The sequence below is a fragment of the Halichoerus grypus genome, chromosome 1 (genome assembly GCF_964656455.1).
Source record: "Halichoerus grypus chromosome 1, mHalGry1.hap1.1, whole genome shotgun sequence".
Taxonomy (NCBI): Eukaryota; Metazoa; Chordata; class Mammalia; order Carnivora; family Phocidae; genus Halichoerus; species Halichoerus grypus.
Window position 1 is genome coordinate 1,416,393 of NC_135712.1, and position 15,551 is coordinate 1,431,943.

Consider the following 15,551-nt stretch of genomic DNA (forward strand, 5'->3'; position numbering starts at 1 on the left):
CTTATGTTACATATTTTCATTTTATTTTAAAGATTTATTTATTTGAGGGGGGAGGGGCAGAGGGAGAGGGAGACAGAGAATCTCAAGCAGACTCCTTACTGAGCACCGAACCCGACGTCGGGCTCGATCCCACGACCCTGAGAGCATGACCTGAGCAGAAACCAAGAGTCAGAGACTCAACCCGACTGAGCCACCCAGGCGCCTCACGTATTTTCACTTTAATGTTGTTTTTATTGTGGGAAAAGAACAGAATCAAAATTGATGCAAAAGAGAGCAAATTATTTGTTAACAGTGCTTTTTATTTGTATGGGGATTTTTACTTTTAAAAACATTTTCCTCTTTATTTTTCATTTAATTGTAGAAACATCAGACAAATGGGTAAGCTTTAAAAAAGCAAAATTAAATTAAAATCGCCCCGAATCCTCATTCACAGGAGACCAGACTCAGCCCCTTCCAGGCTGTCCCACGTGCGCTTGTACAGAAAACGTCTACATTTCTTTACCACTAAATGCAAACAGTGGTAAAGCAGTGCAGTGACTAGCAAAGGCTGAGTTTTGAGCATTCATTATTTAGCTGCTACCTAATCCATTAATTACCAGTCTCTGGTAATTGGTCTCTGCAGCCAGTTTTCCACTTGGTTTATTATGAGCATCCTTCAGAAACGTCAGCCCTAAATCATAAAGCCCACCTTGTAACTAGTGGCTGCGCTGTCTCCCTGCACCTGATACCCCAGTCCACCTGGCCAGTGGCCCGTTGGCGTCCCGGTTCTTCCTGTGTCTTCCTGCTCATGCCGCCCTCACCCAGCCCAGCAGGCCAATGGGGGCTACATCATCGTCCCTTCTTCCACACGGGATCTCGAGCAGGGCCACTACGTCACTGCCCTCTACACAACTTCCACGTGGGAGTGGGCGTGGCGTGTGCTCAGGAAGACGGTGAGGGACCCACGGATCCCAGGGGCTCAGGGGAACTGTCCTGAGTTGGGTGAATGTGCCGAGCGCTGGGGCAGCACACAGGGGACAAGACCAGCGGGCAGCTCTCAGCTGGTGCTTACGCACCCCTCCAAATTTTGCTCATTGGAACGGACCCCAGACCTTCGAGGGGACCAAGGGGAGAACTAGAAAGGAGAGAAAACCCAGCCACACTGCAGTGGTGGAACACTGTGTCTTTTATTGAGAACATCTCCAATCCTTTGTCTCTAGGACAGCGTCTCATGCTTGGTTCCGGCTGGTCTCGGTGCGAGGGGTAGCTCATGCAGATTGTCACGTGTGGTATATACATCGACATACAGAGGACACTGGGGAGTGGATCTGAGCGATAGGGTTCTTGGCTGAATTACATTCATATAAAGTGTCCAAATTCTAAAATAAAATAAAATAAAAGCATATAACCCAGTATCTGGAGAAGCACACTGCTTCCGGGCTCATTCTACAAACATTCCACAGACTGCCTTTAAACATTCGTGGTCACGTCCAGAAGGACGGGCGTCGGCTCCTGATGTACCATCAGCCCATGGTGTGGCCAAGCTAAGTGTTTTGGGGGCTGGGGGCTCACCCCTGCAAACAGGGAACAAGTGCACACAGCAGCTCCAGAGGACAGCTACGGGTCAGGTTCGAGCCAGACCTTGTCCTTGCCAGCCCTGAGGACGTGACTGGCCACGTGGCTGGAGAGAGGGTCACAGGACACGCCAGGGGACAAGGGCAGACAACACTGGACATGCGTGCGTGCACGGTCACAAATACTCTGCCCTTTCCACTTACATAGTTGGGGGTTGATAACAGGGAATCTTTTGAGAGATTCTCTAATTTCATAGATTACAGAGACGGGAAAGCCAGCTGATTCTATTTCTCTTGCTAGATCAAATTTACGGTCGGGGTAGACCCTATATTTTGGTGTAGAATGTTTCAGAAATAAAAAAGACCGGTCTGATTTGGTTTTGTGTTTTGAGAAAAAGGGGCGGGCGTGCAGCCCTCCCCCACAGCACTCACTGACCCCACCCTCAGGTCTGCCCCCCTCGTGGAGCCTGAGAGCTGCCCCCTCCCCAGCGTCACTATGTGAAATTACAGGAAACACTGTCTTTCCAAAGAAAGCAGTGATTCTGTCGTCTGGGTATCAGGGAAATCATGTGAATAAAAATACTTCCAGAGAAATGAATGGCTGGTGAGATGTTGCACATTTTAAAATAACTGTTTCTGATTAAATGAGTCAATCAAACTCTGATTCAGAATCAGAATTGCGCCCTGAGGCATCCCTGGCCTGGGAAGAGGGGACGCCCGTCACTGGGCTGATACGGCTGCAGGGACAGCCCCTGACCCCGGCTGAGGCATCCCTGTGACTCGGGCCTTCCTGGCGGGAGAGATGCCCGCCAGCCGGTGTCTTCGTGGAATAGGTTTAGTGAGCAAAACAGAAGGGAACCCTCCCAACCCCCAATGGTCAAAATGTCCTCAAAATTGAAGATTTTTCTCAAAAAATCAAGTTCTTGGTTGTGTCAAATTTTCTAAGTCTCTAGAATCCTGATTAAGGGCATTGTATGCAAAGGAACGCCTGGGGGAAATGGGGTGCAGTGCACAGAGCCTCAGAAGGGACCCTTTCGAGTGCTGAGTGTCCTGACCCGTCTCCTGGAGGTCACGTTTCTGTCCCCGTTCTGCTCCAGTGGTCCGTCCTGGAGCCGTGCGGGCCCACAGGGGGACGGGGCTCCCGCCTGACCTGCCTGCGGGGCCTGGACGCTCGCGGGCCGTCCTGCGCCCGCACAGCCCGGGGGCCGCTGGGGACCGGCACACAGGACAGCTGGCCTCACGTGGGGTGGGAGGCGGCGCTCACCTCAACTGTTAGCCGACAGAGGGAGGAAGGCAGACATACTGGGTAGTGTGTGTATATGCAATACATTCCCACTCAACTTTTAATTAAAATCCACATATTTTTTTAAAAACTAAGTCCATCTCCCAATCCCCATTAGAAAAAATACCATTTATCGAGAGAATAAAAACACAGGGGCTCACAGATGTTGTGCGTGGGAGCACCTGCTGGGGGTGGCGACACCAGCTGACACCCTTCCTGCTTCAGGCGGAGAGAAGGCGGCAGCCCGCTGACCAAACCACACCCCCCCACATGACGGGGGCCTCCTGAGCTCTGCCGGGGCCCCTGCAGCCGCCCCCGCCCCCCAAGGAACCGCTGCCGGAGCGGGGGGGGACAGCGCTTCTGGTCTGAGTCTCCTGCTCCCGCACGTGGGGTCTGGGCCAGGTGCTCCTGTTCTGCGTTTTCAGAGTCCGTCAAGGTGGGGCGGGGTCTCCCGACTGCCTACAGCCGCCACAAGACCCCCCCTTCCATGAAGATGGCCCCTCGGGCTCCTGTCTGATCCTGAGTGGAAGCAACAAGGCAATCGGTGCAAATCTCTGAGCTCAGGTCCAGGTGCCCCCCGGGACCCTTGCCCGCACTCCTGACCGTCTGCTGGCTCAGCCCGGGACCACCCCGGGGGCCACGGGTGTGGAGCAGCGCCCCTGGGCTGCCCCGGGCACCAGCAGCACCCCTTCCCTGCCGTGACAATCAACGTCCAGACCCTGGTGGGCACGAGGCCGCAGCACACTGCCTCACCAGCTTCCAGCCTGAATACTGACTTTCAAACATGTCTTTGATAAAGCTGGAAAGAATAATTTAAAACTATGCCTTAGTGGCATTTTCTAAGAACGAGTCTATCTACTTAATTAATTCTATTTCCTTCCCGTGAAGATGTCTGGAGAGTTATCCACATCCATGAGATTCAGAGCAAGGAAGACAGGGAGTTGTAGGCTGATTCTTGGGCAGTAGCCCCTACGGATTCCTCCTAGTCCCTAAAAGTTAAATACTGTTGAAAACCTCAAATGAATGGCCAGGATCACTGCCCATGTTTTATCTCTGATTACTGAGAAGTGAACCAACACACGTTTTCCATGATGTGATTCTAGGAGGAGTGCAGAAGCTTCTAGGGGGGCTGAAGGCTGCAGGGATCTGGGCCGTGCCCTCATGGACGCACGCCGTCACTGCGCCAGGGACTTGGGGGACTCGTGCGAGCGCAGGGCCGGGCCCCTCCCGCAGGGTCTTCTCCCGGGCTATGCGGACCCGCTGAGGGAAGCCAATCGCGTGGCCCGTCCGGGGGACCCGCCGCAGCACGGCTGTGACTTCAGGCTTCTTCCTACCTCTACTTTCTCACCTTCTCTACAGATAAGTGCTCTTCTGCATTAAAATAACGTGGCCTAAGAGTGACTTGATATAATTACTTTATAAACCACGTTCCTAACGCTGAATAAATTATTTATTCAAAAATTTCAGACAAAGTAATTTCTATTTCCCTAAACTTAAGGAAGCCCTACTCAGTAGAACTCAATTTCTAAACGTAAACAGAGATAGAAAGCAGTCACTGGGTAATTCCAAGGGGTAACACTGCTGCAGAGGGACATCGGGTGGTGATGCTGGACCCCACGCCCTCCCTGCCCTCCCTGCCCTCCCCAAAGTGCACACCCGCCCCCAGCTGAGACGTGAGGCTCCGGAGACCGCGCCGGACGCCCAGCACCCCGCGTCCCCACCCCTGCCCCCAGCTCAGACGTGAGGCTCCGGAGACCGCACCGGACACCCAGCACCCCGCGTCCCCACCCCTGCCCCCAGCTGAGACGTGAGGCTCGGGAGACCGCGCCGGACGCCCAGCACCCCGCGTCCCCACCCCTGCCCCCAGCTGAGACGTGAGGCTCGGGAGACCGCGCCGGACGCCCAGCACCCCGCGTCCCCACCCCTGCCCCCAGCTGAGACGTGAGGCTCGGGAGACCGCGCCGGACGCCCAGCACCCCGCGTCCCCACCCCTGCCCCCAGTTCAGACGTGAGGCTCCGGAGACCGCGTCGGACGTGGGCAGCCTCCGCGCCACGCCCCCGGTCAGGGTGTGAGAGAGAACTGATCCTGCTCCGTGGGCTTCTCCACCCAGGCGCCCAGCCCTGCCTTGATGAACGCTTTGAACAGACACGCCTTGGCGGCCTGGTACTCCTTTGCTACCAGTTTGGATTCATGGTACATGTTGGGCTTAGTGATCTTGGAGCGTAGTAAGTTGGAGGGAACCTGTAAAAAGTCAAAACACAAGGACAAGTGTTGAAGCAGTCACAGCAGAAAACAAAACTCAGTAAGACATTCAAAATTTGGTGTTTCATCCTGTGCGGGCTTCTGGGGGAAGCCACCAGCCAGAAGGCGCCTTCCTCCGAGGGGCTGCGACGCAGGGGCGAGGCGTGAGCCCCATGACGGTCTGCGTGCTCTCCCACGCAGGCTCCAGGCCAAACAGGCAGTTTCAGACCCCAGGCTCTAAAGAGGTGCTTCTAAACCCACAAGCAGTTGATTCCAATTTCAATGTGAGTATTTTCAGCTATTTAAAAACACGGCACCTCTGCCGTTACGGACACTTTATCACCCGGAAGGACTCAGAGGACTGCCTCCCGTGGCTGCCTGACTCATTTGTGCAGATCTTGAGAATAAATACGGTGCAAGACCACCAGCCCAGGGGCTCGTCCTGCCATGGGCCCAGGGCCCCGAACTCAGCAGCTTCTGTCCAAACCGCCACCTGCCACGACCGATAAAGGAAAACTAGGAAAATGCCAATTGGCCAGAGGAGAATTTGTGCAGGGAAAGGACCCTGCCACTACCGCAGAAAACAGGCCTCGAGCCTTCTGAGGGCTGCGTGAGCCCCGGCTCTCCTTCCTCTGGGTGGGAAGGCGCGGAGGGGTTCCCAGCGGGAAGCCGGGGCAGGGCGGGAGGAGCGGCCTGAGGCTGCTTCACGTGGGAAGGTCGGGGCCACACTTCAAGATGGAAACAGCCAGGAGAAACAGAAAGGTTGGGGCCTGACTGTGTGGACGGTGCGGGGCTTTAGTGGGACGGGCTGTGGGGAGGTGGGGCCGGTACCTTGCCGTGCACACGCATCCAGCGACAGTACAAGGCGTGCTTACACAGGCGGGACGCACGGCCCAGCTCGTCCTTCCCTGTCGTGGCGTTGATGACCTCGATGGCCGCGTCACCCACCGTCCAGTTGACGCTGAAGTTGGGTGCCTTCCCCGGCTGCCGTGCTTCCGCGTTGCTGATGCCTGGAACGGAGAGACACGGGAGAGGTGACGCGGAGCCCAGCATGGTGCTCGGCGCAGCGGAGGACGTGCCTGAGGGGTGTGCACGCCCCAGGTGTGCTCACACCTGTCCAGTGCCACCTCGTGATGCCCAGAAACAGCCGTGACTGTGCCCGGGAGGCGGGCAGGGGTCCACAGAAACCTGGAGCCTGTGAGATATCACAGCACCTCTGAGCTCTGTCGGGGTTAACAGAGCTGGAGGTCTGGGTGTGCGAGCCACTCTGGGGTTAATTCAGGTCCCGTAGGGTTGTGCCACGGAGGACCGCCCTGGTGCATCACACCTAGGCCGGGCGCTCATGCCCTGCACGCCCCGCACGCCAGGGGCGGGCATGGCCAGGCTACCCCGGCATGCATGCGCTACGCCCAAGATACAGGAAGCCTGACTTAACAAGCGCGGATATGTTTTCCTTTTTTTTAAAAAAGATTTTATTTATTTATTTGACAGAGAGAGACACAGCGAGAGAGGGAACACAAGCAGGGGGAGTGGGAGAGGGAGAAGCAGGCTTCCCGCTGAGCAGGGAGCCCGATGTGAGGCTCGATCCCAGGACCCGGGGATCATGACCTGAGCCGAAGGCAGACGCCTAACGACTGAGCCACCCAGGCGCCCCATGGATACGTTTTCTTACCACGCTGAGATGGTTTTGTCTTAACTAACCAAGTCTCACTTGGTGGGGCTAAGAGATTTTTAAAGGACACTCAGATAACTGGGAGCTGAGTGCTCACCTCCCCCCATCGGTGCCCTGAGCGCGATCATCCACACCTCAGCGGGGGGGCACACGGGCCACCCTGACTCGGGGTGTGTCTTCAGAACACACCCACAACGGGAGCTGGCTGGTGCTCAGTCCCCAGAGGAGGAGCCCCCCCCCTCCCCCGGCTCTGCACAGGCAGCCTGCCACTCCCTGACAGCCAGGGGCGCTGACCGAGCTCCGCGGGGCTCCCACCCCGGGCCCTTGCTCCGCTTCTGCTCTGGGTGACTGTGACCCCCCCTTGAACAGAAAGCCAAGACCGACAGGTGGGCCAGCAGGCCAGTTCAGAGTGTGGAAGACCTAATAGGAAGCTTCATCATGGAGGAGACCCCAGTTCTTCAGGCAAAGCAGCCACCCACCTCAAAGTAGGGTGAAAATTCATATTTATATGTCACCCATGTCTGGGGTATTTATTTAAAGGGACAAGAAGGTGTTTTCCTTTGTTAAGTCCCTAAGACAGAGCTCCCATCCCGCAGAGGGCAGGCGGGAGCCCCGGCCCTCTGCTTCAGGCTCCAGACTCACTGTTTGTCTGCCTTCCCATTGTGTCCACCCGATGCCTGCAGGCGTCTCTGCTCCTCACTGCAGGGCCAGGCACTCACTGGTGCTGGTTTGTGCCCCCCGCACTCTCCGGGAGCTCCTCTGCAGTCCCTGCGATGCCCCGGGGGCCGTCCTCGGTACCTGCCGGCCCCCAGCAAGACCCCTCACTCTGGGGAAGAAGTCAGGATTCTGCGGATCACTCTTTCATTCCGACACACGAGCAGTGAATTACTCTACTTCACACAGACCTTTTCACTGACACGTCACCAAGCATGAGGGCACAGCCTCAGGGGTTTTCGCGAAGTGAGCACACCCATCACCAGCGTCCCAGCAGCTGGTCACCAACCAGAGCTCCCGGTTTGGGAGCCCGCCCACCTCCATGGCCACCCCTGCCCCACGTGGGTCATCACGGCACCGACCCCAGCACGCTGACCAGGGTTGCCCGCTTTGAGCCTTACACCCGTGGGGCCATTTACACAACGGACTCCCCTGCGCCTTCACCCTTCACTCGAGGTCACGTGTGTGAGAGTCACACGCATCACGCACAGAGCTGCGGCCTGCCCAAACTTCTTGCCACGCGGGACCCCACTGGGGCACGTGCCACTAGAGGATTGCTCACTTTGTCATGTTTTCTAGCACTTGGCTATTCTGAAGAGTGTGTGTGTGTGCATTCCTGACCACGTTTTGGTGACACATGGACATATTTCTGGATACACACTAGGCGTGCAACAGCTGGGGATGGATACACAATGTCACGCAGAAGCACTGAAAACACCAGGCAAACCAGGTCAAGTTGGCTAGAAATGTTTTCTACTTAATCACATATAAATGTTACATGAACCATGAAACAAACACAGCACTAGATGTCTGGTGATAAGCAGGGAATAATTACCAATTAGCTAACTCACCACATAGTTCAAGAAGCCACTTAAGACACAGGAAAATCAGGGGCGCCTGGGTGGCTCAGCTGGTTAAGCGAATGCCGTCGGCTCAGGTCATGATCCTGGAGTCCCGGGATCGAGTCCCGCATCGGGCTCCCTGCTCAGCGGGGAGTCTGCTTCTCCCTCTGACCCTCTCCCTCTCACGCTCTCTCTCTCTCTCTCATTCTCTCTCTCTCAAATAAATAAAATTTAAAAAAAAACACAGGAAAATCAAACTAAAGTTACAAACCAATTCAACAAAATTGCCTTCCTAAAAAGAAATCCCATTGGCTGGGACAGTCCCTGAAGTTTAGCACAGTGAGGAACGTTCTCACGAACCATGGCTGCTTGGGCCACTGGCGCCATCATGTGGCCCGCGCTGCTCACATAGCCCCTGACACGTATGGCACGTGTTTCTTCTTCCATTTGTTGAGATAAAACACAATTTTAAAGGATCTGGGTGGGATATCACTCACGGCTTTTGGTTAAATTTTGATAAAACTGTCCTATCAATAAGCAAAGAGCAACAAGAAGATCTAGTTAAGTCCACCAGAGAGGCCAGAGCTGACCAGGTTAAGGGGAACCGGGGCTTGAGGGCATCGGGAGTGACACATGGCCCACCTAAAGCTCCATTTCCCAACACAAAAAGAATCAGGAAGACAAGGCCATCACATATTTTTTAAAGGTTTTAAATCTTCATTTAATGCTGATCTCGGCTGAAACAGGCAACGAGATGTGTGTGGCCGCTCCTCCCGGGACGGATCGGCAGCAGGGCTCAACCCGACACCCTGGTCACACCTCCTCCATCACGTGGCTGTGGCTCTCCATACACAAGCCCCTCGGCCCCCCACCCCCCAGCAGGCAGAGTGACGGATGGCGGATACCAGAGTTCTGGTGTGTCACACAGCCCACAGGTCCCCAGTCAGGGCTCGCAGGGGGGACCAGTCCTCTGTGGACACAGACATGCGGTAGTTTCTCCTGCAGTCAAAGCCACCTTTCCTGTCAGACTTTCCTTCTCATCTATTCTGCTGCTCTCAGTTCACGCTTGCCAAATAAAGCACCTTAAATTCTCTCCTCAGTCTCTGTGGTCTAGGGAGCCCAGACCAAGACATGGGGCTGTCATTCCAACTTCCAACCAAAACCAATCCTGAACAACCAGCTGGCTTGGATGACCAGGCGCACAATCAGGTCTAGATTGCAAAAGCATCTATTTTGGAGGGTAACACAGAGGGGACAAGTGTTTAAGAATGGGCATTCTGTGATTTAAAAATAAGTTCAGACTTCGTTTCCAGGTGAGATGGAGTAACAGCTGCTGGATGTACCCTCCTTACTAAAATAGTAGTAAACCAGACAAAATACAACAAACACTAGCCTTCAAGTCCCTGGACATCAAGCAAGGAAGGGCAGTGGTTTCTGAGAGACAGGAGACATATGAGGTGAGTGCCACGAGTGCCCCAGGCGGCCGTCCTGGGGGCGTCCAGGCAGCAGTGTGGAGAGAAGGAGCCCAGGCACAGCCTGCAGACTCCCTGAACTGAGAGCTCGGGAAACTAAGGTGGCCAGAGTCCATAGGATGGTGCGCAGAGGCAAGAGAGCTGCAGAGGGTCCCCTGAGCATCAGCGGAGGGCTGATCAGAGCACACACACTGCTTAAGACTGGGCAAGAACCACCTGAAAGGGTCAGAGAACATGCCCAATGCTCACACAGAGATGTGAAGAGTTTAGATACACACTTGATGGCATCAACCATGGCACAGAAAGGTCTAGAATAGAAAAAAGACCAGTGAACTTAAAGAAACAATAACAGAAACGATTCAAATGAGACACACAGGAAACAGACTGGAAAAAAAAAGAAAACCCAGCAAATCAGTGAGTTGTCAGACAAATCGATCAGCCTGACACACGTGACTGGGTTCCTGAAGGAGGGGAGAGAGAAGGGGGTACAGAAAACATGAATAAAAACTCAACAGACTTTTATGAGATCAATAAATGGACAGATCTAAGAATCTCAATGAAGCCCAAGCATGAGAAATGTGCAGAAAACTACACCAAAGCATGTCACGACAAACTGCTCCATGCCAATATAAAGAGAAAATGTCGAGCCCGGCCAGAGGAAAAGAACCACATTCGGAGGAACAAAGATGAGACGGCAGATTTCTTACTGCAAATAGTGCACACAGTACGACAGGGAGCAACATCTTCAAAGTGCTAAAAGAAGAAAAGAAAACACTGCCATCTCAGCAAAAATGTATTTGCCCAGAAATATATATATTTTAAAAAGGAATGCAAACTAAAGGCTTTTCCAGACATACCGAAGCTGAAAGAATTCATCACCAGAAGACTTGTACCGCAAAGAATGTAAAAGGAAGTCCTTCAGGCAGAAGGACACAATAACAGACAGAAATGAGGATCTACTTACAGGAATAAGTAGATCATAAGTGGCAAATCTTTTTTTTTTTTCTAAAGATTTTATTTATTTATTTGAGAGTGAGAGCTAGAGAGGGAGAGCACACATAGAAGGAGAGGGGGAGGGAGAAGCAGGCTTCCCGCGGAGCAGGGAGCCCAACGCGGGGCTCGATCCCAGGATCTGGGATCATGACCTGAGCCGAAGGCAGACGCCTAACGCCTGAGCCACCCAGGGGCGCCAAAGTGGCAAATATCTTTAAAAGCTAATTGGCTGTCAATATAACACTATCAACCGTACTGGAATTAAAATAAAAAGCTTAATTTAAAAGAAAGCTAATTGACTGTTGAAACAAAAGTAATAGTATAGTATGGGATTTTTACCATATGCAAATGTTAAATGTACCACAATATATCACAAAGGCCAGGAGAGGAGAAATGGAAGATTCTTATACTATACATAAGTGGTATAATATTGCTTGAGGGCAGACTGTGATAAGTTAAGCATGTATACTATAAAACCCTAAAACAACCGCTAAATTAATAAAACAGAAAGTTATAGCTAAAAGTCAAGAAGGAATTAAAATGGAATTATAAGACATAATTAACGCCAAGAAAAAAAAGAGAAAGGGGGGAACAAAGATAATATAGAACAAATAAAAAATAAGGACCAAGATGACAGATTTAAACCTCACCATATCAATATCACAATAAATGTAAATGTCCTAAGCACCCTAATGAAAAGGCAGAGATTGTCAGTTGGGGGGGGCGGAAAAAGGAGGTCCAAATATGCTGACTACAAGAAACATACTTTAAATATAAAATAATGTAAAACAATTTAAAATAAAAGGATGGAAAAAGATACACTATGCTAGCATTAATCAAAAGAAAGGAGGAGAGGATCCACTAATGCCAGACAAAACAGATTTCAGACTGAAGAATAGTAACAAGAGATAAAGAAGATCATTTTATAATGACAAAGGAGACCAAGTTATTAAAAGAAACCCACAATCCTAATTACAGAACTACAAAATACATGAAGTAAAAACTAAAAAAAATTGGAAGGAGAAATAGACAAAAGCACAATTACAGTCAAGAGATTTTCAATACTCTTCTCTCAATAACTGACAGACCAAGCAGAAGATCAGTGAAGACATAAAAGACATGCACAACACAATCAACCAACTCCTAGACGATTCTACCCAACAAGTAGCATAAAAGAATGTATCTTTTCAAGTTTTCATGGAACGCTGAGAAACAACACATCCTGGGCTGTAAAACAAACATAAATTTAAAGGATTCAAGTTAGAAAATGAAACTAAATTAAAAATCAACAACAGAATCATCTCTGCAAAATCCCCTAATATTTTGAAACTGAATAGCAGACTTTTTTTTTTTTTTTTTAAAGATTTTTATTTATTCATTTGCGAGAGAGACGGAGAGAGAACAAGCAGAGGGAGAGGCAGAGGGAGAGGGAGAAGCAGGCTCCCTGCTGAGCAAGGAGCCCAATGCGGGACTCGACCCCAGGACCCTGGGATCATGACCTGAGCCGAAGGCAGACGCTTAACCATCTGAGCCACCCAGGCGCCCAATAGCAGACTTTTAAATAGCACATGGGACAAAGTATTTTGAAAGGAGTGAAAGTGATAACACAATATGTCAAAATTTGTGAAATGCTGTGAAAGCAATAAAGAAAGGTCTCAAAACAATGGCATCAGCTAGTACCCTAAAAACTAAAAAAAGAAGAGCAACTGAAACAAAGTAAGCAGACAAAAATAATAAGATCAGAGCAGAAATTATTTTTTTAAAAAAGCCAGAAAACTGGGGGGAAAAAACAAACAAACCCAAAAACCCATAAAACCAAAAGTTGGTTCTCTAGAGAAAAATCCATAAAACTGACAGACCTCTAGGTAGGCGGGTGAGGAAAGAGAAGACACAGAGCATCAGTATCAGGAATGAAAGGCACGGCATCACTAGAGACACTCGGTGTTACAAGGATAATAAAGGAGTGTCACGAACACTTTCAAGCCAATGAATTTGACAACTTAGGTGAAACAGACAAATGTTCCTGAGAGACATGAATTACCGAAGTTCACTCAAGAAAAACAACCAGGTAACACAAATAGCCTATATCTATTCTGTTGTAGATCATGAACACGTAAATACTTTCTCACAGAGAAAACCTCAGGCCCAGAGGTCTTCACTGGTGAGTTCTACCAATGTTTAAGAAAAAAACGCTATCAAATCTAAACCAATTCTTCCAGAAAACTGAAGAGAAGGAAATGGTTCTCCACTCACTTCATGAGGCCAGAATTAACCTTGATGCCAAAACCTGACAAAGATACTCAGACAACTACAGACCAGTATCACTACAGGCCAGTGTATCACAGGGACAAACATTCTAAGCAAAATTTCAGCTTTATCAAATCCAACAACATTTAAAAAGAATAATATATAATGACTATACAAGGTTTGTCCCAAGAACACAGGTTGGTTTAATATTTAAAGAACTCAGTCAATGTCACCATATTCCATATTAACAGACTAAAAAAAGAACCAAATGATCAGCTCTACTGAGAGTAGAAAAAAATGCCTGATAAAATCCAACATTCATTCCTGATTAAAGACTCCTTAGCAAACTAGAAATAGAAGGTCCCTTAAAATGAGAGAGGCATCTGTGAAACCCCACAGCTAGCCACACTTAGTGGTGAAAGACTGACCGCTCTCCCCACGACTGCACACGAGACAAGGATGTGTGTGCTCAGCCCTCGTGCCCTTGTGCTCCACATTCTACTGGAGGGCCCATCTGGGTGCTGCGGGGGAAGGAAGAAATCAAAGGCATCTGGACTATAAGGAAGAACTAAAACATAAACAACTTGACCATCTATAAAGAAAATTCAATGAAATTTATAAAACAGCTATTAGAACTAATATCTCTCTATATCAGCAATGAACAACTGGAGACTGAAACAGAAATATAACATTTAAAGCAGCATCAAAAATACAAAACACTTAAAGATAAACCTGACAAAAGATGTGTAAGATATGCTCACTGTAAAGTACAGAGCACGGCTGAGAAAAATGAGAGTGTAAAGAAGTGGACAGGCATCTGTGCTCGTCCCCCGGAAAATTCAAAGTCCTTAAGATGTCAGTTCTCCCCCAAATTGATCGACATATTCAATGCAACCTTAATCAACATCCAAACAGGGTTTTATGTAGAAGTTGACACATTGATTATAAAATTGCTATGGGGGCGCCTGGGTGGCTCCGTCAGTTAGCATTCGACGCCTGATTTCAGCTCAGGTCACGGTCTCAGGGTATCAAGCCCCATGCTGGGCTCCATGCTCAGCACCAAGCAAAGTCTGCTTGTCCCTCTCCCTCTGCTCCTCACCTCACTCATGCTCGCTCTCTCGCTCAAATAGAATCTTTAAAATTGCTGTGAAATGTGAAAAGGACCTATGTAGCCAAAACAACTACTAATTCCACCTGATTTCAAAACTTGTAAGACTAGTAATCATGACAGTGTGATACTGGCATTAAGACAGACAAACAGCACGGGGGGTCCTCAGAAAGCTGAAGATAGAGCCGCCCTGCGACCCACCAACAGCACTCCTGGGTATTTACCCCAGAGACACACATGTAGGGATCCGAAGGGGTACGTGCACCCCGATGTTTATAGCTGCAATGTCCACAATAGCCAAACTATGGAAAGACCCCAGATGTCCATCGACAGATGAATGGATAAAGAAGATGTGGTTCATATACACAATGGAATATTACTTCGCCATCAAAAATAAATAAATTTTGCCATTTGGAAGGACGTGGATGAACTAGAGGGTATTATGCTAAGTGAAATAAGTCAGTCAGAGAAAGACAAATACCATATATTTCACACATATGTGGAATTTAAGAAACAAAACAGAGGATCATAGGGGAAGGAAGGGGAAAATAAAATAAGATGAAATCAGAGAGGGAGACAAACTGTAGGGAGAAACCGTTTGTTTCCTGTTACCTCTAGGAAACAAACTGAGGGTTGCTGGAGGGGGACGGGGGGATGGGGTAACCGGGTGACGGGCATGAAGGAGGGCGTGTGATGGAATGAGCACTGGGTGTTGTATGCAACTGATGAATCACTCACCTCTACCTCTGAAACTAATAATATACTATATCTTAATTAATTGAATTGAAATAAAGTAGAATAAAATTTTTAAAAAAAAGACAGTAGGGGATCCTGGCTGCCTTCGGCTCAGGTCATGATCCTAAGGTCCTGAGATCGACTCCCACATTGGGCGCCTTGCTCAGCGGAGAGCCTGCTTCTCCCTCTGCTGCCGCTCCCCCTGCTTGTGCTCTCTCTCTCTCTCTCTCTCTGATTAAAAAAAAAAAAAAAAGACTGACCAACAGATCAATGGAAGACATTGGTACCCACAGACAGACCCCCACGTGTACGTGCAAGCTGATTTTTAATAAAGGTGCAGAAGAATTCAGTGGAGAAAGGATGAATTTTTCAATAGATGGTGCTGGGTCAACTGGATAAGTTATATGTTAAAAAAAAAAAACAACTTCAATTCATACCACACATCCTACACAAAAATTAGCTCAAAATGGAATATAGTCCAAAATTTAAACACTGGAACTGTAAATTTTCTAAGAATACAACACAGGAGAAAATCTTTGTGACACTGACTTAGGCAAACATTTTTTAGATATAACATCAAAACCGTGACTTAACAAAGAAAAGTTGGTAAGTATGATTTTATCAAAACTAGAATTATTTGGTCTCTGAAAGACATGGTTAAGAGAATGGAAAGAAAAACATTTTCAAATCA

The 15,551-nt window shown here is 49.5% G+C and overlaps 1 protein-coding gene across 5 annotated transcripts in view; it reads right to left on the bottom strand.

Moving 5' to 3' along the window:
* Nucleotides 1–4,780: 4,780 nt before the first annotated feature.
* ADARB1 (adenosine deaminase RNA specific B1) overlaps nucleotides 4,781–15,551 on the bottom strand; it is a 129,963-nt gene continuing 119,192 nt past the window's right edge. For 2 of the 5 annotated variants that reach the window (XM_036073271.2, XM_078066242.1), the window contains 2 exons: nucleotides 5,909–6,087; nucleotides 4,781–5,077 (listed from right to left, as the gene is read on the bottom strand). In XM_036073271.2, the coding sequence (XP_035929164.1) occupies nucleotides 4,898–5,077; nucleotides 5,909–6,087 (359 nt within the window). In that variant the 3' untranslated portion in view covers nucleotides 4,781–4,897. The remainder of the gene's footprint in view (nucleotides 5,078–5,908; nucleotides 6,088–15,551) is intronic. The other 3 variants (XM_036073268.2, XM_036073267.2, XM_036073266.2) reach the window with 2 other exon arrangements.